Source organism: Onthophagus taurus, chromosome 6 (genome assembly GCF_036711975.1).
Source record: "Onthophagus taurus isolate NC chromosome 6, IU_Otau_3.0, whole genome shotgun sequence".
NCBI classification, from domain to species: domain Eukaryota; kingdom Metazoa; phylum Arthropoda; class Insecta; order Coleoptera; family Scarabaeidae; genus Onthophagus; species Onthophagus taurus.
The window spans coordinates 11294057-11315928 of NC_091971.1; the positions used below are offsets into that span (position 1 = coordinate 11294057).

At 31.2% G+C, this 21872-nt stretch overlaps 4 protein-coding genes and 1 long non-coding RNA gene across 5 annotated transcripts in view; 2 read left to right on the forward strand and 3 right to left on the reverse strand.

Annotated features, from left to right (window-relative positions):
• LOC111424283 (katanin 80) overlaps positions 1-7894 on the reverse strand; it is a 33640-nt gene extending 25746 nt beyond the window's left edge. The window contains exons 1-2 of the mRNA XM_023057781.2: positions 7555-7894; positions 6659-7470 (exon numbers count right to left, since the gene is read on the reverse strand). Of these exons, the coding sequence (XP_022913549.1) occupies positions 6659-7470; positions 7555-7588 (846 nt within the window). The 5' untranslated portion in view covers positions 7589-7894. The remainder of the gene's footprint in view (positions 1-6658; positions 7471-7554) is intronic.
• On the forward strand, positions 734-2338 carry LOC139430081 (uncharacterized). Its single transcript, XR_011640644.1, has 3 exons — positions 734-934; positions 990-1143; positions 1205-2338. It is a non-coding gene; the product is annotated as an uncharacterized lncRNA (long non-coding RNA).
• Positions 7895-9255: 1361 nt separating the features above from the next.
• On the forward strand, positions 9256-16594 carry LOC111424406 (cuticle protein 19-like). Its single transcript, XM_071196706.1, has 6 exons — positions 9256-9728; positions 9789-10087; positions 10148-10446; positions 10507-12652; positions 12712-12840; positions 16075-16594. The coding sequence occupies exons 4-6, from the start codon at positions 12647-12649 to the stop codon at positions 16345-16347; spliced, it is 408 nt and encodes a 135-aa protein (XP_071052807.1). The 5' UTR covers positions 9256-9728; positions 9789-10087; positions 10148-10446; positions 10507-12646; the 3' UTR covers positions 16348-16594.
• An 11-nt stretch (positions 16595-16605) lies between these two features.
• LOC111424335 (pupal cuticle protein Edg-84A-like) lies at positions 16606-17567 on the reverse strand. Its single transcript, XM_023057838.2, has 3 exons — positions 17212-17567; positions 16948-17103; positions 16606-16892 (listed from the first exon to the last, which is right to left on the reverse strand). The coding sequence occupies exons 1-3, from the start codon at positions 17251-17253 to the stop codon at positions 16665-16667; spliced, it is 426 nt and encodes a 141-aa protein (XP_022913606.1). The 5' UTR covers positions 17254-17567; the 3' UTR covers positions 16606-16664.
• Positions 17568-17641: 74 nt separating this feature from the next.
• LOC111424373 (zinc finger protein ZFP2-like) lies at positions 17642-21689 on the reverse strand. The gene is made up of 4 exons (XM_023057879.2): positions 21373-21689; positions 20468-21299; positions 18093-18296; positions 17642-18031 (listed from the first exon to the last, which is right to left on the reverse strand). The coding sequence occupies exons 1-4, from the start codon at positions 21481-21483 to the stop codon at positions 17775-17777; spliced, it is 1404 nt and encodes a 467-aa protein (XP_022913647.2). The 5' UTR covers positions 21484-21689; the 3' UTR covers positions 17642-17774.
• Positions 21690-21872: the final 183 nt, after the last annotated feature.

The following is a 21872-nucleotide window of genomic DNA, read 5'->3' on the forward strand; positions in this document are numbered from 1 at the left end:
TATGTAAGATTTATCTTTCTTATAATCTTTATTACTTGCCTATATTTCATTCGTATTACTGGATTAATATACGTGTTTCGTATTGGTACTGGAACGAAGACTGTTTCATACAGGTTTTATTGTAATATACAAAAATAGTAAATTTGTAATAAGTGAGACGCAGTTTGGATTTAGATAACACATAAGATTATGCAGCAAAATTTAACGCAAATATTCAATTGTTGAAATTGCATAAAGCTCTAATTTATCCTAATGATTATATTTGCTGATGCACTGCATTAGCTTTGTTAATAATGTTTTACTATAATTATAGTAACAGATATGACGAACTTGTAAAACATTTTACCAATTTAACAATACATTCAGTGTAATATTTAATTAAAATGTGACTCATTGCAACTAAGCCATATTTATTCAAAAATTCATAATTTACAAACATATAGAATAGCGTGGTCAACGAGGTCGTTTTACATAGTGTTATCCAAAGTAATCTGATATTTGAAAAATATCTAGTCAAGCGAAACACACGCAATTCACCCATACAGGAAGAGAGCAATATTATGTTGATTTTAGTGTACAATCAGATTTCAAACATAAAAAGTGAAAATTATTTAAGTGTTCGATTTAAACATATCAAAATCTGATAATTATACTTTTTATTCAATAGATAAATTTAATGTCAGTGTTGCACAATAATATCTACGCATATCTAAACATTATCTCTGCTATAACAATAAACAAATCCGTTTCTCCATATTGATCTTGTCGATTAACGTGCTCTTAATAATCAAATATTTTCGAAGGACGCCTCCGTTGTTGCTAATCAATATTTGCTTGTAATGGATTCCGCACGAGTTATTTCTTGCATTTGACCCGATTCCATTCATGTAACTTGTAAGCTAGTTAAATCTACTAGGCAACATGAAAACTTAAGGTAACATATAGGAAATTCTATGTAAAGTAATTCATATTTTAATATTTTAAATTAGACGAGCGGAAGTGTATTTCATCCGTGTGTACGGTCTAGGAAATGAAGCGTAGAATAACGTTAGCTGAACCCGTAGGTTTAACAGTTAGTTCTGAAGCCATTGACGTAATAACTGGTTTTAGTTCATATAGTGAAAGAGGCCTCACAGTTGAAGTGTATGAATAGGCAGATTTTAATTACAAACCGGCTTTCTGAGTATAATGATTTTTTTTTCAGCCGTCAAGTTCCCATTTACGCGCAATGTCAAGGCTGTGCGTACCGAAGAATAAATACGGAAGCAACCAGACAGGTAGAAATCGATAAAAAGCCGGTGAACTGGATTTGTGACTGACGTCGTCGTCGTGGACGTCGACGTTTATTGAAGGACACGCTCGTTACGGAAGACCTTGCACCCGAAAGGTCATCGTTCGTTAAAGTAAAAGGATCGTTTCCAGTAGCAATCACCTCTTCATTTTTAATTTCCTGGCTTGTTTTTTTTTTTCTATTGGTATTGTGGATAATTAAAAAAGAACATTGAAGCTTGACCTAAAAACACATTTAAAAAAATTAAAGAAAAATCCCACAAATTGTCATTGTTAATTCATTCGTTCGCATAATAAGAGAGGTGCAACACAATAATTAATAACAACCCATTATAATTCGAAACTTTGTACGCTTGACCCATTCTTGAAGGTAAATACAGTCACTAAACGTTGTAATGATAAACTTTCAATTCAGCGGATTAATTTTATAAAAAAAAGTAAAAATACGTACAAAAAGTGTAAGTAAGGTAGTGTTACGTGAAAAATTGCGTGCTCTACCGAACAACACTACTTATAATTCACCTTGCGAACAGCATTGCGTAATTTATTAGAATGGATTGGGTTTAGTAAGTTTTATTTGGTAAAAGTTACTTATAACTTTCAAATTTTTCTTCTTCTTCATCCTTCTGTATTTGGACATAACTCTCCATCTTTTTCTAGGTCTTCTAATGCTTTTGTCATTCGGTCGATGTGCTCATTCCATTTCTTCTTTCTGTCCAATACCCAATCATTGATGTTATTTATCCAGCAAACCTGTCAAATATTCTCACTTCTTTCTCAGCCCATCAATATTTTCCCAACTATTCTACGATTTTCATTTCCGTAATTTCTAGCATTCTTTTTGTTTTGGATCTTTCTGGTCGAGTTTCTGCCACATATCTTAATACAGGTCTAATTAGGGCCTTGTATATTCAGGCTATGGTTTCAGTTCTAATATGTTTATTTCGCCATATTGTGTCAGTGATCTGATCGAATTATCTATGGTTTCACAAATTAATCAGCTTGACGTATAAGTCAAACCAAAATTAAAAAATCTTGAACAATTTACCAAGAAGAATGATTTTACCAAAAGGATTTCATTGGGCTATAATACCAATAACGGGTTACATTATAGGCTCATTCTTGGATTACAAAGAATCCGAGCGATTGACTTTGTTCCGGGATAAAAGTGCTTTATATGGTGGAAGAGTGAAGGACGACGAACAACCAACTTGGCCGAGAAGTTATTTCTTTGGTGATATACGCGTTTAATGAATTATAAGTTACAATAAAAACAATGTATACCATGAGCTAGTGGCATTATTACCTATTTTCTACGTCTCTAAGAAAAAGAAATTAATGAGTTTTAATGTTGTTTGAGATCTGGGACGAGACCCGCCACCGTTGTACCGTAAGTGACATTGTTCCTCAAATATGCAGAAAATAAACCATAAACGTTCCTTTTTCGCATCGACTATGGGGGCCGGTTATTATCTTTTTATTTTAGCGAAGATAATCACCGTAATAAGGCTTATTACGGTGACATTAATAACATGGGATCGTCAAAGAAGGTTCGATGACAAACTCTTTGGTTCACTCAACGGGTAATAATCACATGGTGTGGTTAATGGGTCGTTAATTACCGTTCGCTTTTAAAAACTCGTTTTAAGTAATTATACGTTTTAAAAATTTTAAATTTTAAGTCCTCAAGATTGATGGAATGACAATTCTTTTCTAGGAACTTGGGAAAGTTTTGGAACTTATAAAAATAATATATTTTACATTCAAATCTAAATATAAAGCCTTTAAAATAACAGTCTGCCGGAACGGACGAAGGAAAAACAAATGCCGACCAAGTCCGTTGACCTGGAAAGTGTCTTTCTGGATGACGAGGAGGTGGCCGTCGTCTCATTTTAATTCAATTCAATTTTGCTTTCAATCCATACCTTTTATTATTCAATTTGGTGTGTTGCAATACGCATTACAATACAATGCTTGCGTTTAGCCAGCTGGTTAAAGTTCGATTATAAATATTTATAAACGATTCAAATAGTCAAAAGGGAGTTAAAGCTTTGCTTAACGGCCGTTTAATGTTAATTAAAACGCAGGCGATTCTTCCTGCATTGCTTTTTACACAAATTATTCCACAGTAAAAAGATTATGACGAGAGAATGGTTTTAAAAGATTGCGTTTGAGTGAAGAAAGAAGAGGAAATGTAAAGATGAATGGTAAAGATACAAAGGTTTCTTATCAAGGAAGTTAAAAAAAGCAGTAAAATAGAAAATCATTGGAGAGAAGTAAAGATAAGATAATTTGAATCATTATTTCTAATTGATCAATAACAGTTTTCGTCATCTGATTTTAATCGTCACAAATTAATTTTTATTCAGATATTAAAATAAACCTTTGTTTTTGTTTTGAGGATTATACGTGGAATTTATGTCAACATCATGAGTAATTTGTGGAGTAAACAAATAAAATGTATTTCACCATAAAAACTAACAATAGACCTAAAATATTGCCTGTTAAGATGTAGAATGTTATTTAAAATATTAAACATTATTACTCCAATAAAATACGTTTTTCTATTAGAAGCAACAATGTTTGCTGAACGTCTGAATGAGATGTTTACTCCAAACCCATGAAAAACAATCAATATTGAAAACCAAAGAACAGAAAATAAGATCTCACCTAAATCCCAAGTCATCTTCAGGATTCGACATTATCAAAAGATTTGTCATGGTAACTTACATCTTCAACGCAGAGTTCAAAACATTGCTCAAAAGACTGAGGCCAATAGTAGAAATTGATAATATAATCCCAGATTATCAATTTGTATTCAGGCAAAAGCACTCAACCATAGACCAAGTGCCTGAAATAACCGACATCATTGAAATGGCCCGGGAAGAAAAGAAAGTTTGATTAGCAGTCTTAAATGTCGCAATTCGTAAAAAATAAAAGTTTGGCGCGAAAGCTTACGTTTATTAACAACGTACATCTCGGACAGACTCTTCAGAGTTAAACAATAAGATGAATACACGGACTTAAAAAAGATACTGGGTCCTACTTTGTATATGTTATATACTACTAGCATACAAGAGTTGGAAGAGATTACGGTGGCTACGATTGTACATGTTCTCCACTACGAAACTACAACCAGTTAGTAATTCATTACTTGACTAGACCAACAACTGGAGGATAGAGTTAAACGAGCTGAAATTCGTCCATATCAATTTTGCAACTAACCTGCAAAAAGATCCACTGCCTATAAATATAAATAGCATCATTGTTCTATATGAGAACAATGCCTAGATACTTAGGCATATTAACTCTAGACACCAATTTTAGGTGAAAATATAAATAGCACTATATGGATTGATTGGAGAAACTCCAAACTTACTAACAAACAAACTAGTGATTTGTAATCAGATTCTGAAACCAATATAGCACTACAGCGTCCAGCTCTGAGGTTGAACCAGTGACTCGAACTCAAGTTAATTCAAATATTCCAAAATAAAGTGCTACGCAACATGGTTAATGCCCTTGGTATGTGTGAAATTCCGATATTAACGGAGACTTTCAGATTTCAACTGTTAAGAAATTAAAGGATTTGCACGAAGATAGATTTCAACTCCAGGACAACGCAGAAGCTCATCAAGTGCTGGACAACCAACACCACGTCCATTCCACTACGTGAGAACAAAACTAAAAGGCATCAATATGTGTAAAAATTGTAATCGGGTTAAATCTAAACATTAACTTAATTTGTTTTGAATAACTTGATTTTTTAGCCGTTCAACATTCAACACATTTTGTAACAACGAAATCAACTTAATACGCCAAAAATAGGCAATCTAATTTTAATACATTTCAATAGATGGCGCTAACGATGATTCGTAATATAGCTGAATATTAATTATAATAAAATTTTTTAGCTATTAACAGAAGAATTTCATAAAGTCTAAGTACGAATTGCATAAATGACTTTTTTGACCGCTTGGAGTGCTTAAAATTTTGATTCCAAATTCAATAACATCCAAGAAATCGATAGGAAGTAAGTTAGAAATCGACTCCAAGACTGTCGAAAAAGTGAATCGCTTCAAATATTTGAAGGGAGAAATAACGAGTCGTAGAAATCTTTTTAAAGTAGCAAACAATGAAAGAGGCTCGCATTTCGGGATGCTGGCGAGAGATTGTTTAGAAGAGCAAACACCTTCAAACTAAAAGCTAAATCAAGATATATAAAACGACTATAAGACCCATTATAGCATACGACAATATAGACAAGACGAGAATCGTCCATATGCCTTATAATAATGTTGATATAATGAACAATGGTTAACGGTTTTTCTATTCCTATTCTTTTTCGAGTTTGTGCTGTTTACCATTTCACCTTTAAATTAAATTTAGTTGAGATATAGAAAAAATATATTATATAGTTGAGATAAACATTGTTCAAAGATATTAATAAGTAAGTACTACGTCCGAATTCACGTCAGTGTTCGAAATAACACTATTAGTTATAGATATTGTATTTTTTTCATAAGTTATCTAACAACAGCGTTGTATTCGTTAGTAGTAGGGTGTCGCTGTGAAGATTATCGTTTATCAGTGTTTCCTAAACCTATTGGATTTAAACTCAGACCCGTTGGAGCCTATTCAATGGCACCCTTCCATTACAATCTACCTCTACCATAACCATCCTTAAATAAACTAATCAACGCAATAGAATGGAACTAGCGATGTATACAGCATACAAAGCACATAGTGCTCTTGATGCAGCACTTGCTCTAATTGTTTACATCGCAGTCTAGAAATGCATCTATTACAAATACAGAAAACTATTGAGAATACGAAGGACGGTGTTCCGAGTTCTACAAGGTTATGTCGTCACAAATATAAGTGGTAATAAAATGTTCATGAAAATCGATTTAAAGGCTAAGAAATATAATGGTTATTTGTGATCAAGGTCAACAAATTTATCTTTAAATTATAAGAATTTTTAATTTCATCATTTTATCAAAAAGGACAAACTTTATTGACCCCTTTGTATGGTCAAGAATTTTAATAAAAGTAATTCTGAATATTACATTTAAAAAATTATTTACTCATTATAAGTTAATAATTGGAATTTTCCAGTAGAAATTTTCAAATATTACAAATGAAAGTTCTTTAAGACGAGTTTAAAATTTTTTGTTCCATGAAAGAAGAAACAAAGTCTTTTATGGGGTATTTGTGGAAGAAGTTTCCACTGAGTCATCAAACAGGTATAGCCTTGAATGTACAGAAAGGAAGTTTGTTTTCAGGTAGACTCCTTCCACAAATAACCAGTTAATGATTCAAAATCTTTCTTAACTATAGCTTTATTTACACACTTTTTAATACTTACCAATTGATTCTGAGCAGTAGAAATATCACAAACACGGCCCCACATGGTAGCCTCAGTATCATAAAGTTTTGTAGGTTCCCACCCAACAACCTTCATATAATCTTGTACTCCGGTAAATAAACACTCTCCACCTGGATTGAAACACAAACAACGAATAGATCCGACATTTTTCTCTGTAGACACCAAATTAAAATTTTCTAAATCAAAGAAATTAACGGTTCGATCGGTACCGCCTGTGGCTAATAAAAATTCATGGGGGTGGAATGTAACACTGGTCACAGAACCGATATGATCATTAAATTCTCTTAAAATGCGTCCAACGCGAATATCCCAAATTTTAACACTACCATCTTCACTACCGCTGGCAAGCCAATAACCGTCCGGGCTAAATTTTAAACTGTTCACGCGACCTTTGTGTCCACAATAAGTAAATATGCAGCCTTTTTTGCGACTGTCCCAAAATTTAACTAGGCAATCAGCACTTCCAGATGCTAAGTAATCACCGTAAGGATGAAAATCTATACACTTGATACCATCTGTGTGTCCTGTTAACGTTCTCACCAATTTGGCAGCTTCCAAGTCCCATACTTTGATTGCTCCAGCACGGGAGCCAGCAATCACTACCTCTTCACTATGATTAAATTGCACACATTCAATAGGAGTCGTATGACTGCATAAACTCATAAAACAGCTTTGTTTACCAATTGCCCATAGATTCACCTTTTTGTCATCTCCGCCAGTGACCATAACGCGCCCAGACTTGCGCCCCAAAGACAAACAATTAACATTGGCATTGTGAGCTACAAACTCCTCTGAAAAATCGAACACAAACGATTAATTAAAAACAAACAAACCAAGTAGGAAAATACTAATGTATAAGTTGATTAGATACTTACGCAATTTGTGGGATCTTTTATAAACGGATGCCATATCTCTTTAAAAAAATCCAATAAAAACACGCGGCATTAACAAACGAAAAACTTCAACTTAAAGAAAACTTTCATTTTACATTTTTTCGTAAACCGCAATAGCATTAAAAATTAATTTCCTTTAAACACTTTACGAGTAAAAACATAAATTCACACCATCACTAATCACAAGACGACGCACGATAATAATTTGACACGTTAGACAATACCATTTACGAGACTATTTATCAACGTTTTGCTCTCAGGTGGGTATCGCTTCAGGTTCAAAAGTGAACTGAGCACTCAATCCACTTATTTACAGGTGCAATAGGGTTGAAATTTCAACTGTCAGTTACATTTTAAAGGTTATGTTTGTACGTCATATTGTTCATTTTACATACTCACTATAGTTTATACAATTTAACAAAACATACTAAATCAAATTGTAAGAAATATTTTTAAAATGCTCTAAAATTTGAGTAATTAGATTTTAGAGTCTTATAAAATATATTATAATAATAAATAAGCTATAATAAATAATTTATTACATTAAATACAAAGAAACTTATTTTTCAGATGTGTTAAATTGGTTGCCTAATTGAATCTATTATAAAGATTGATATGGAATAATACAATGTATCTTGTAGAATACAAGATAAAACTGTGAGAATAATAAAATAAATAATATCGACTTTGAAAAATGTATGTTCATTAAATAAAAAGATCTTCTAATTTTATGGTAATATTATCCATTATCGAAGTGTTCTCAAAACTAACCAAGCCAATTTGGATACACACTTTGATTGCTCATAAAATTAAAGAAAGTGCTATAAAAAAATATTGTTTACTTACAGAAAATGATCCATAGTATTCATCAAGTATTAAGTGTCAAATAACAAAGTTCAATTTGGTTACAAATGAGGTCATATCGCATTGGATATTCAGGTGTAGAAAAAATCTGGAAATTATATAGTGTTACGTTATGTTGGCGCGCCCAAATTCAAATGATATGTAAAAAGGAATTCATGTTTTCACTTTGTCTGTAATCGTGGGTGTTTTCTTCCTGGTTTTATTCAACTTAATCTCTGCTATTCGTTTATTTTTTAGTAATAAATTACTTTTACTTTCATAATCCATCATTTTCTTCCTGTGTTTAATAGTTTGCTGTATTACAAAAATATCTATTATTAGATTTTTCTATTATAAGTTCTTTAAATTAAGTCCATTTCATTCTTGAATCATTTTTCAATGGTAATCTTCAACTCTGTATTATACATCATTATAAAGAAGTCATAATCACTTCATAAATAATTCCTCCACATTTTCACCTGTAATTTGACATTTTGAGATTAAGTTAGAAACGAAAATATCACATTATTTTATTTTTGTAGTCCTACCCAATATATATTATATATCATCTTATATAACATTCTAAAAAGGAATGTGTTAGCTTTATTTTGATATCAAAATCATTCCAAAAAAGCATATATCATCTATACACGATTAATTACATAAAATCATGAGCTTTTTTCTGAAATTTTTCATTATACAACTCAATATGTGGTTTATATTATATTAAAGAACAACTTTCGAACTTTAATTTAAGATGAAAATCACTTCTTAATAAAGAAATAACTTTTCATGTTTTAAGTTTTAACTTGCATTTTGACAGTTTGAGGTTAAGTTGAAAACTTCACTACTTATTTATTTTTTATAGTCCAACTCAATACGTGTAATGTACCATGTTATATATCATTTAAAAGAGGAACGATTCAGCTTTAATTTCATATTAAAATCATTGCAAATTATGCATACATCATCTTTCCACGATTAATTATATTTTGACCTTTAATTTGACACTTTTTAGAACTTCAAGATCTTTTTTCTGGAAATTTCCCTTATACAACTTAACAAGTATTTTATGTTATTTAAAAGAAGAGCTTTCAAGCTTTAACTTGGTGTTAAATTAATAAATAACTCCTTGTGTTAAATTTCAAGTTGGATGTTGACAGCAGGTTGACAGTTTGAGGTTAAGTTGAAAATGTAAACATTACTATCTTATTTATTTCTAATCTTTTTCAATTTCTATTATATACCATGTTATATATCATTTGAAAGAGGAATGATTCAGCTTTAATTTCATATTAAAATCATTGCAAAAGGTGCATACATCACTTTTCAACGATTAATGATATTTTGATCTTTAATTTGACACTTTTTAGAACTTCAAGATCCTTTTTCTGAAAATTTTCCTTAGACAACTTACAAGCATTTTATATTATTTAAAAGAAAAGTTTCAAGCTTTAATTTGAGATGAAAATCACTTCTTAATTTTCATAAATAACTCCTTGTGTTAAATTTTAAGTTGGATTTTGACAGTTTGAGGTTAAGTTGAAAACGGAAACATCACAATCTTATTTATTTTTTCTAATCTAATTCAATTTGTATTATATACCATGTTATATATCATTTGAAGGAGGAATGATGCAGCTTTAATTTCATATTAAAATCATTGCAAAAGGTGCATACATCACTTTTCAACGATTAATGATATTTTGATCTTTAATTTGACACTTTTTAGAACTTCAAGATTCTTTTTCTGAAAATTTTCCTTATATAACTTAAAAAACGGTTTATATTATTTAAAAGAAGAATTTTCAAGCTTTAATTTGAGATGAAAACCACTTTTTAATTTTCATAAATAACTCCTTGTGTTAAATTTTAAGTTGGATTTTGACAGTTTGAGGTTAAGTTGAAAACGTAAAGCACAATCTTATTTATTTTTTCTAATTTAATTCAATTTGTATTATATACCATGTTATATATCATTTGAAATAGGAATGATTGAGCTTTAATTTCATATTAAAATGATTGCAAAAGGTTCATACATCATCTTTCAACGATTAACTATATTTTGATCTTTAATTTGACACTTTTTAGGACTTCAAGATTCTTTTTCTGAAAATTTGCCTTATACAACTCAAGATGAAATTTATATTATTTAAAAGAAGAACTGTTAAACTTTAATTTGAGATGTTTTAAGTTTTACTTGTATTTTGACACATTTTTTTTCCACCCAACATGTACTATACCTATCATGTCATAAATCACAAGAGACAACCAGACCTGCGAACTAAGGAAGAGAATAATCCTCTCATTGGCAGAATATGGTAAACTCAAAGATGTGTTTAATGGCAACCTACTAATATATCTAAAAAGAAAAGTGGAGCTAGAAAGCCTATGGGGCAGAAACACTGACTTTGACCATAACATCTGCCAACAGAAATGAGGACTTGCGCCGAAGAGAAGGCGTTACAGACGTCATTTCTCACATCGCCAGTCTCAAATGGAACTAACTGGATCCAGGCAGGAAAAAATGGGCGGAAATAAGGGAGGCCTATGTCAAGCAGTAGACACAGAGGGCTGAGTGATGATGATGATAACACATAAAAAGCAATATCTCAGCTTTAATTTGGCATCAAAAAATTCATAAAGACTCCTTCAATGACTTACTGAGTGAGATATTCTTTGAAAAAATCTGGGTAATCTTAATTTGAACCGTGAGAAACGTAGTATTTAGACTATTTAGATAAATTAGTCTTTACACAACAAAATAATGAGTGTAAATACTGACTTAAATGTTTAATTTAAATTCTTTAAAATCACATTACACCATCGATTAGGTACATTCACTTTTCCGAAATCCACTCAAAACGAGTGAAGTTGTAGCTAAAGAAATAAATCTTAAGAAATTGCCTCATTTCAACCATTGAAACTGACTAAAAACACCATAAACGGCATTCTGTCTGTCTCCCCAAAAGATCTACGTAGCTATCGAAGCCGTGCGAAAAACAAGGACGCCGTAAATTATGCACACACAATTAGGAAGTGTGTCCCTTGCGACGAAGAAATTCGATTCAACGTAACACTACGGAGAAGGAGTCCCGTCTCATATAAGGCAAATTGCGCACCGGACGATCTAGATACAGAAGTAATAGCAATTTCGGTGGGTTCTCGACACCCGCTTTTTTTTCTGTCGTTATTCCACTTTCGCTTTCGCTATAAAACGAATGTGGGATAAAACGTTAAGAAGCTATACGAACGACTGACGGTTCCCGGTTTGGCGCACCCAAAAGAGGTTGTTATAGAACAGAAATTGTTAAGTGAATAGAGGTTGTTACGATAGAATATTACGCGGTAGTCAAAGTATTAATGACTACCTGTTTCTGGTATTGAGGGCGATAAAACGTGCTACACGATTTGTAACATTAATACATTTTGGGGAACGTGGGAAATTGATTAATTAATTCTAACGGGTTTTATACATAAAATGCCATGGCTAATATGGCGTTTCAAGAAAGTAAAAATCTCTTAATTTCTTTTAAGAATTTAGAACAATCTAAACATGCCAGTAATTATTTATAAATAAAATTCCTATAATATAAAAGTTAATTTAAATTGACAACTGCAATTTATTATTTCATAATAATTACAATTTGAAAGCGTAGATAATCTTTCTGAAGAACCACACAGAAAAGTCCTTCAAAGTCGCCATTTAACAAAAACAAAACCACAATTACGTAAAACTCATCATTTTATTTTAAGCCATCTCACGATGTGAAAAAAAATTAATTACAAAAAACACAATTTTGAACTTTCTTGTATAAATTCTCAATAGACCAATTAAACCAATCGCTTCTTCTTATATCACATCGTTTCTGTGCAAATCTAACTTTAAAGTTTAAACTACACGGTATAAATCCATAGAGCACGTTATGTAATTGTGTTTAAATAATAGACATGGGAATAAATCCAGGAAAACGACTGTTAAACGTTGATAAAGTTTAATCGTCCAGAGATCTCCTGAAGAATTTTGTTTTTTTAATCGTTCCCCATTTCACCTAACTGATACTCAAAGGAGAAGTCACAAATCGTAAAGGGGAGAGAAGAAAACGAGTGTGGTGGGATTCACATTTGCTGGTTGTGTATAAATACGATAGAACATCGCCAGTGAAGAGTAAACTTGTTAAAGTAATCTTCGATTTGTATTGCGTAGTTTATATGATAAACAAAATTTAATATGAAGGTAAGTTTAATAAAACTTTTTAGTTTAATAAATAGTTATTAAAGAAAACTTATTTTTAGAATTACTTAATTATTTTTGGTTTGGTTACACTTGTAACTACAAATCCCATCGATTTAAGTGGATACGATGGCGGTTTACACGGATCTCTTTATTCTTCAGCACCGGCCGTTCAAAAAGTTGAAGCAGACGTAAGTCAGACAAAACCATAATGAAAAATTCTTAATCGTGAACTTTAATTGTTGTTCCAAATTTGGTCGAAAAATCTTGAAAGAATTTTACAATTTTCTTTTCCTTACTTTCTATTTCCTTTGATAAAATAAACCGGCCGCGTCGATGATGTACTAATGCGGAGAAAATCAATAAGATCACGCTTTTAATACGTATAAGGTAACTTTATAGAAAGTGAAACATCCCAAGACATTTCCATTCATGGTTTAAACTTTAACTCCATTGTTACAACTCTTGAACTCTTCATTGTCATTAACAATTAGAAAATTTAATAACAACTTAGTCTAATATTGTACTGAAATTATTGTACTAAATTAAACGAATACAACATAATGATGTGGATCTGGCCTAAATTCCAAGTTCTAGATTCCAGCGTGGTAATAGAATCTAGAGAATATCACACATGGTGTGATTCTAGTTGCAATTGATACTGCACTGACACCAAATTCAACAGATCATATTATTTTGGTTAAAATTGAAGACCAGAAAGTTACGATAGAACTGCAGCTATCAAAATTAATATTGCCCTTCCATTGCCATAATCTCATTTTGATTTCAACACAACCCAATAGATCTACTCCGAAATGCTGAAATCAAGATATTGATCTCATTTTTTAATTGCTGTGAATATAGCTAGATTTTGCCCAATGCGTGGACGAATAATGTATTTTGACTGTCTTTTTAGTTGGTGCACAGAATTTTATCTCGAACCCAACACTATGCTGAAATAATATTCATTCGTTCACATTATATCAGCTGAAATCCAGTACTGGACTAGTATTTGAAGTGCTAGATTCTGTTCAATACTTAGATTAGTGGTCAATGAAACTACTGGATATCTTTCATTGTCATACATTGATATTTAAATGTTCATGCTGTATTAGTTAAAATGCTGTAATCCATTTTAATTCGTGGCCAAATAAAAATCCTCACAATTAATCCATAAGATTTCTTAACAAGAAACATGGAGCAGAAAATTTTGTCTGGATAGGCAGTCAAAGATTAGCCAACCTAATTATTTTAGATGTTTTTTCACTGCTCACTCTGTAACAAGAACTAAATTGGCATGGATAAAATGTTGTAATACTCTTGTAAATTTTTGCCAAATCTGACCCAGTGCTACAATCTGCAATATTGTAACTAATCCAATGCGATAAACCAATTATGAGACAGGATTTATCATTGTATACAGTCTTCTTGAATAAGAAATGCTGGGCTCAGTGCAAACTCACGTCCAAAAATTGCGAAACATTTTGATAATAAGATCCTCTTCTGCTACTTAATAAGAATTTCTGTTCAGTAAGTGGATTGGCAGAATATTACTTCAGCCAAACTAATTATGGCATATGATTTCATACTATATCTTACATTGTATAACAATTAAACGATACATACTTTTTGCAATTTCGGTTAATAAAGTTTTCTGGCTGGATGAAATAAGGAATCGTATAAAATAACTGAATTTGATGTCTAATTTTAACCAATCCAGTTATTGGATATGATTCTCAATAACGTACTTTAATAAAAATTGGGTTCAGTGCATAATCACGTCCATTAACTGATTTTGTAATCTATTTTTGAGAAATTTGGCTTAGTTTTGCTATAAAGTTAGAAATTTTGTTCAATAACTAAATTGGCAGTCCACTTTTAACTAAATCAATTATGGTATAGGATTCGTCCAACACTGTACACGATCATATATATCAAATGTGTTGGGTTCAATACAAAATCACGTCGTTCATTGCTTTCGCAGTCTACTTTTGATAAATTTGGCCCAGTTCTGCTATAAAGTTAGAAATTTTGATCAATTGGTAGGTTGGCAGTCTACTTCTAGCAAAATCAATTATGGTACAGGATTTCTCCAACACTGTACAGGATCAAATGTGTTGGGTTCGGTGCAAAATCACGTGCTTTACTGCTTTTACAGTCTACTTTTAAGAAATTTGGTCCAGTTTTGCTATAAAGTTAGAAATTTTGTTCAATTACTTGATTGGAAATCTACTTTTAACTAAATCAATTATGGTACAGGATGAAATGTATTGGGCTCAGTGCAAAATCATGTCCTTCACTCCTTTTGCAGTTTACTTTCGGAACGTATAGTCCTGTTCTGCTATTTAATAAGAAATTCTATTCAATAATTCGACAAAATTGTACTTTAGACAAATCAGTGATACAAAGTTTCTTACTGCATCTAACATTGTATATTTTGATTCAGTGCAGAACAAGAAATCTTACAGAAGGACTGAATTCTTAGTCTCCTTTTTGCAATACTAGTTAATAAGACTTTCTGACTGAATAAGAAGTTTACTTTTAGCCAATCGTACTTTTCCAACAATATACATAAATTAAGATTAACACTTTACTTGTGTCAAATGTGTAAATTTTTTATTGTATCCAATTGTGGAATGAGAAGTATAGCTTTCAGTACAAAATCTCATCAGCACTTTCGACTCCAACCCAAATTGTAATTTTGATCCAAAAACGCACACTTATTATAAGCAACTGCATTTTTATATATTTCGCTTCTACAAAAGTGGTCATCAAGACTTGGCTTCAGATAATAACAAAGGAGATACTCATTCAGTATTCCATATACTTTTATATTTGGATTTCTGGAAAGCAGCTTTATTGCTACTAGATAACAAATCCATTGATCACGATCTTGTTCCCATAGGGCTTGTTCAAACGGAAGATTCTGCTTGAAAAATCTGACTAATGAATAACTTGCTTGCCCAACCTGCTTTTTGGCTAATTTCGTTTATGGATACGTTTTCTCACTGTATGAAGCGAAATCTATTGGGTTCAGCACAGTGTAAATTTTTTTCTCTATTCTTTAGACACGATATTTCACAGACCTCAGTGTCTTCTACAGAATAAGAGCAGAATTGGTAGTCTAATTTTTACAAACCCAGTTAATTGCTAGAATTTCTGGCTGAATGAAATAATGTGAAGTAAGAAACCTTGCCTCATACTTTAATAGCAGTCCACTTTTACCAAATTTTGATGGGATTGCATTTCTTGTTACACCCAATACCTATCGTACTACTGCACCAAATACTTTCTCACAGAATTGCGCATTGGAATCAAAAATTCTAAATTTATTACTAAAATTGCAATGATTATTAACCCAATGACATAAATAAAAGTGAAATAGTCTATTTAAGTTTAAGTTAATTTTCTTTTCAATTATTTAGGCTTATCCAAAATATCAATTTAATTATGGTGTTAAAGATAGTCATACTGGTGATATTAAGGAACAATCTGAAGAACGAGACGGTGATCACGTAAAAGGAGAATATTCTTTGGTCGAGCCAGACGGAACGGTTCGAAATGTTAAATATGAAGCGGACAGTCATAACGGATTTAATGCGGTTGTTACTAAAACAGGACATGCTTCACATCCGGCCGCTGCACCGAAAATTTCAATACCGATTAATTCCCATGGACTTCTAAACTCGTATCATTAAAAAAAATTCTTTCAATTTCTTATTCAATTATGACCGTTTGGCAGATTTATTTTATCGTCGTTAATTATCTATTTTCGTACAACTTGAGTATTATCTTTTAGATTAAGTTAAATACTTTTTTTTATTGTTTTATATTAAAATATATCTTTAGTTATTTAAGTTGTATTTTAAGTTTTTTTTGTATTCCTGTTTTTTTTTTGTATTTTTGTATCCTTTTTTATTCTTAAATATAGTTTGTTGAATAGAATTTAACAAAAATTGTTTTATTTAATGTTTATTATTAAAAAAAAAACTAAAGAGATAACATTTTTTTCGTTTTAAACCTTTTCTTTATGTCTTGTACCATCCGGTTTAATGTATTCAACCTCAGCGACGAAACCTTGAGCATCATCGGCGGTGTATCTCACTATTCTCATAGTTCCATCAGCTTGAAGAACCGTATATTGTCCATGGACAGCGTCTCCGTCTCGATTTTCTTGGTGTTCTTGTGCGTTTCCGGTTACTGGATCTCTTACTCCGTAAGAATATTGATAATCAGGTTTCGCCTATTTATAAAATTTGTTAAAAACAAAAATTGATTTTAAAAAAAAATTAATATACCACAAAATCTTTAGCTAATCTATTTGGATTATGAACGGTGGGATCTGGCAAAATAACTTCTTTTATATCACCACTAACTGGCCCGTTAAATCTATGATATGAAACGCTATCATCGGTGGGTTGTTTGGCTGGAAAAGATGATGTAATTGAAATAATCTGTAAAGAGAATGTAATAAATACTTTTATTCTGATCTAAATTTGTTAAAGTGAAAGTTTAAAATAATTTAAATTCAAAGAATTAAAAACTAAACACTTTTTACTTACACATAATAACAAAATAGTTGACTTCATGATTTTAGAACACATACAGACACAGACAAGTTGAACTAAGTTAATGGTTTATTTAAACGATTCGAATAAAATTTCCTTATATACTGTAAAATTATATAATTCACTTTTTGCGGTCGCCCTCGCCGGTAATACAATATCAAAGAGGTGAAAATAGACTTTGTCGCTTTATAAACGAGTAAATTATATCACGAAACGACCGCGTCGAATCGAAATTCAAAAGTGGGGTAAACGAGATTCAGTGCATAAAATTCACCATAAACTACTTACATCACAAAATCATAACTAACTTTGGCCCTCTACGAATTTATTTGTATTTTTTCGTTTTATACAATGTTGAAAGTGCTTTTAATAAGCGTGGAAATAAATTAATCCATAAATAGATTATTATTAAAAAAAGACGTGATTTTAATCAAATTAATTATATATTAAGATTTTTTATTTTAAATTACACACAATTCTATAAAGATTTTTAAAATCAATAAATAAATTAAATATAAAAACTCACTCTACCTAATTTTTTTATTTTTATAAACATTTTAACTTAATAATTCTTGCGTTCTTTCAAAATGATTCAAATTATGATTTTTAAATTCGCTTTTAGTGGCAAATCTTTCATCACAAACATGACACACCAACTCCTCGTCCAATTTCTTTTTCTCCCTATTATGTCGTTTTAAATGCAACGATAAACAACTTGATTGTATGAATCCTTTATTGCAAATAATACAAATGTACGGCCTTTCACCTGTATGAGATCTTCGATGGACTATAAGAGCACTTGAACCATTAAAAGCTACCAAAAACAAATTAATGAAAATGTAATTAAAGTTTAACAAAAATTGAAATGGATTTACCTTTATGGCAAATATCGCAAACATGTGGTTTTTCACCTGTATGAGTTCGCATATGTTTTGTAAGTTCGTTAGATTGGCAAAAAGCTTTTTGACAAACTGAACAAACATAAGGACGTTCGCCAGTATGAATTCGTTTGTGAGCAATTAAATTTGAACTTGTTGAGAATGCTTTTTCACACATATCGCATTTATGAGGACGTTCACCTACAAAGAAATATGAATAAATATTTTTTAATTAAAAGCTTAAAAAACAAACACAATTAAAATTTGTTTTACAAGGGAAGTAACATAAATGTGGAACACCGATTTCGATAAAATTTGGTACAGCCATAGAATGGACCAAAATAAGACAGATATCAGACGTTGGCTCCTCACTCTCATCTAGATATCTACTTAGAAACCATGCGTATTTAAAAATATTTATAAACCGAGGTCTAGGTAATGAAGTTATTCTAGGCCAGTGTTCTTCAACCTTTGTCATTGCGCGGAACCCTTTTTCGAGATAATTTTTTTATGGAACTCTTCGTTTTACATATTATTATATTATATGTAATATGTAATTACATGTTGTGAACAAGATGCGTCTCTGCCTCCGTTGTAAAAACTCTATACAAAAGTAACTAACTTGTGTTTATTCAAACAAAAAGATAAATACGTTGTATTTGCTACCCTCGGTCCAAAGGTGTCGGAGGTTTCTTTTAAAACATTTAAAAGTGGGGAAAGAAGTTTTCCATCAGCAGATATTATGGGTTAAATAGTATAACTACATATATTGAATAGTTGATTTAACGCCTAAATTGCTTAATGCTTTTCCTAAGTGGAAGTCTGTATATTTAGAGTTGTTGCTTTACCTCTTTAACGAAAGTTTTTACGCGATAAAATTTTTTTGTTTTCAATTCATAAATAAGTAAATAACTTATTTTATATTTACCTTTTACCCTAACTTCCAACCCTTATAACTATTTTCAAACATTTTTACTTTACATATAAAACAACACCTATCCGTTCAATAAATCAAAGCCCTCACATTAGAGATCGATATCTTCGTAACCGCTCGATGGAAAAAATTGCGGTTAAGTTTATTGTATTCAGTGAACATTTCTGCGTATCACATGTTAATTTGGAAATTTTCGGGTCAGCGGTTTTTCTTTTATCACGAGTTAAGTGAAAAAAGTACCCGACTTTTGAGAGTGCCAGCAACTTTGTCTACTTCGCGATTTTTTTTCTCCAAAACTATTTGACGAAAAAATTTCAAATTTGAACTGGTGGTAAACCGATGTGTTCTTAATCTGGTGCATATTTTATTTTTTCGATATTCCATATAGTTTCGCGAAAAATCGCGGTTTAGTAGGATGCGCCTTTATCTCACCTACATAAAGAAATAAGGCGCGACGTCCTGTCTGGGACGCACCATCTGTTCCGATTGGACGGAACCCCCATCACCCCGCTGAGCTTATTTCTGTTTCTCTTTAATTTTTAATTCCATTAAATCGCTTTTAACCCTAGAATACTATTCCTTCTTAAATTTAACCTCTATAGTATTCTAACTGTATTCAATATTGAAAAAATAAAACATGTCACTCATTAAGAACACATCAGGCTACCATCTGTTCAAAAATTTAAATTTTTTCGTACGATAATTTTCGAGAAAAAAAATACAAAAGTTACCAAACTTGCCGGTAGCGTAAAAAATCGTGTACTTTTTTCATTTAACTCGCAATAAAAAGAAAACCGTGGTTCCGAAAATTTTCAAATTAACATATGTTACGTAGAAATGTTCAGTGATTACAACAAACTTGGCCAAAATTTATTTTATCGAGCGGTTGCGAAGATATCGATCTCTAAAGTGAAGGGGCCTTGGCTTTTTGCACGGATAGAGTAACGCCTAGAATAGGATTAATTTTTAAGGGAGTAGTTACCCCCAAATGTCGTATATGCCGTACTTCACACTAAAAATTTTACTGAAACATACTTTACTGAAAAATTCTTATGAAAAGTGGGCAAAGTGGACAATTATATTTAGGTTGGTTTTTAAATAAACCTGAAAAAAATAAGGTTGAAGTTGAGGTTGAGTTCTCCCCTTTTCACCCTGTGGTATATGAATGATACATCAAATGAAAGCTTATTAAAAATGAACATCAGTTTCAATTTATCAAATTTTGATAGCTCTTTTCGTTTTCAAAATATATTCAAAAAAGTAACAAACTTTCAACCCCTAAAACTCGTTTCAGAGGCAAAAAATATGTAATGGCTGCACCAAATTTGACCTAAATTGGTGTGGCACAGTTCTGTTACTTCTTTTATTAGATAATTAAATAATTTGATTTTTAAATTTAACCTAAAATTAATTATTTTATTATCTACTTAATAATAACCTGTATGTGTACGCATATGTTTCTCTAAATCCTGAGCTTGTCTACACCCTTTATTACACACAGAACACCTATAAGGTCTCTCATCAGTATGACTTCGTAAATGTATTTTAAAATTACTACTATGTGTAAAAGCTTTATTACAAAAATTACACTTATATGGCATATCAGCTGAATGTATTTTCATATGCCTTGTTAATTTAGCTGTGGTAGAAAACATTTTATTACAAGTTCTACATATTTTTCCATCAACAGTTTCCTTTTTTATTTTAATTTCTTTCTTTAATTTATCTTTATCAGGTTCTTGTAATTGATTTAAAGTTTCATTTTCGATTACAGTGCTTTGTTGTTGATGGACTATCTGATTTTGAATTGGGATTTGTGTTGTAATGACTTGATTTTGAATAATTGTTCCTGGTTGGACGTCTTGTACTGGAACGGTATAAGTTCCATTGTAAACTTGGACAGCTTGTAAATTATAACTGTGATGACCGTCGGTGTGAATATTATAATCGACTTGTGTTAGCGTTTCGTGGGGTTGATTGATTGTATTGAAATGGACAAATTTTTCTTCGCCTTGCATATCTAGAATTGGGGCACATTCTATGAAGACGCAATTTCCCGTTCCGTTCACAGCATTGACTTGGACTTGTTGTTGAATTGATTGTTGGGTGGATTGCTGACGAAGAATTTCACCTTCTTGTTCTATTTTTGTTACATATTGGCGAAGTTTTGCGTCGGATTTTTCACATAGCTTTTTGAATTGAAAGGAAATGTGTAATTTCGCCGAACATTTGTTGCAGATTTGTTTTGGGAGGTTGTCGTTTGGCCAAACCTACGTAAAATAATTTATATTTATTTTTTCGATAATCAATTCTACTTTATTACAAAAAAATACAGTTTTATACCTGTACCGAAGCACAAGACATTAACTTTTTGGAAACATTTACTTTAAAAATTGGCATCATAATACCGTCTTTCATGCATACACGACAAATTTTATTTAAATCCAAATCCATTACTCTACTTATAAAATAATTAAACTCAATAATTCTTTTTATTATAGAAATTATTGTTTGATTCTAACCACAATACATGAAATAAACATAAGGGGGAATTGCGCATGACCGGATTTATTCAAATTAAAATAAACGATTTATATTTCCTTAAGATTCCTGTTTAATGAATAAACTCATAAAATTTCACAATAAAACGGTGTCTCGCATATAAATAGTCTTTTAATAAAATAACATAGATGACAGATAAAATTATAATTTTAGGTTGACATTTTATGACATTAATTTAGGTTGGTAATGTTAGAAAGTTTCGATTGATGCGGTGATCAAAATTCCTACAATTTTAGTTTTTCTAAATAAATTAATTCAACTTACTTAATCAAAACGTTCAT

Excerpts from the sequence above, each read along its gene's own strand:
- LOC111424406 (XM_071196706.1), top strand. Across the intron at positions 12,841-16,074 it reads TTCAAAAAGTTGAAGCAGAC|GCTTATCCAAAATATCAATT; the intron begins GTAAGTCAGACA and ends TCAATTATTTAG.
- LOC111424335 (XM_023057838.2), bottom strand. The coding sequence starts at position 17,253 with ATGTGTTCTAAAATCATGAAGTCAACTATTTTGTTATTATGT. Across the intron at positions 17,104-17,211 it reads CAACTATTTTGTTATTATGT|ATTATTTCAATTACATCATC; the intron begins GTAAGTAAAAAG and ends TTCTCTTTACAG. Across the intron at positions 16,893-16,947 it reads GATTAGCTAAAGATTTTGTG|GCGAAACCTGATTATCAATA; the intron begins GTATATTAATTT and ends TTTTATAAATAG.
- LOC111424373 (XM_023057879.2), bottom strand. The coding sequence starts at position 21,483 with ATGGATTTGGATTTAAATAAAATTTGTCGTGTATGCATGAAAGACGGT. Across the intron at positions 21,300-21,372 it reads TGTCTTGTGCTTCGGTACAG|GTTTGGCCAAACGACAACCT; the intron begins GTATAAAACTGT and ends TATTTTACGTAG. Across the intron at positions 18,032-18,092 it reads TTGCGATATTTGCCATAAAG|CTTTTAATGGTTCAAGTGCT; the intron begins GTAAATCCATTT and ends TGTTTTTGGTAG.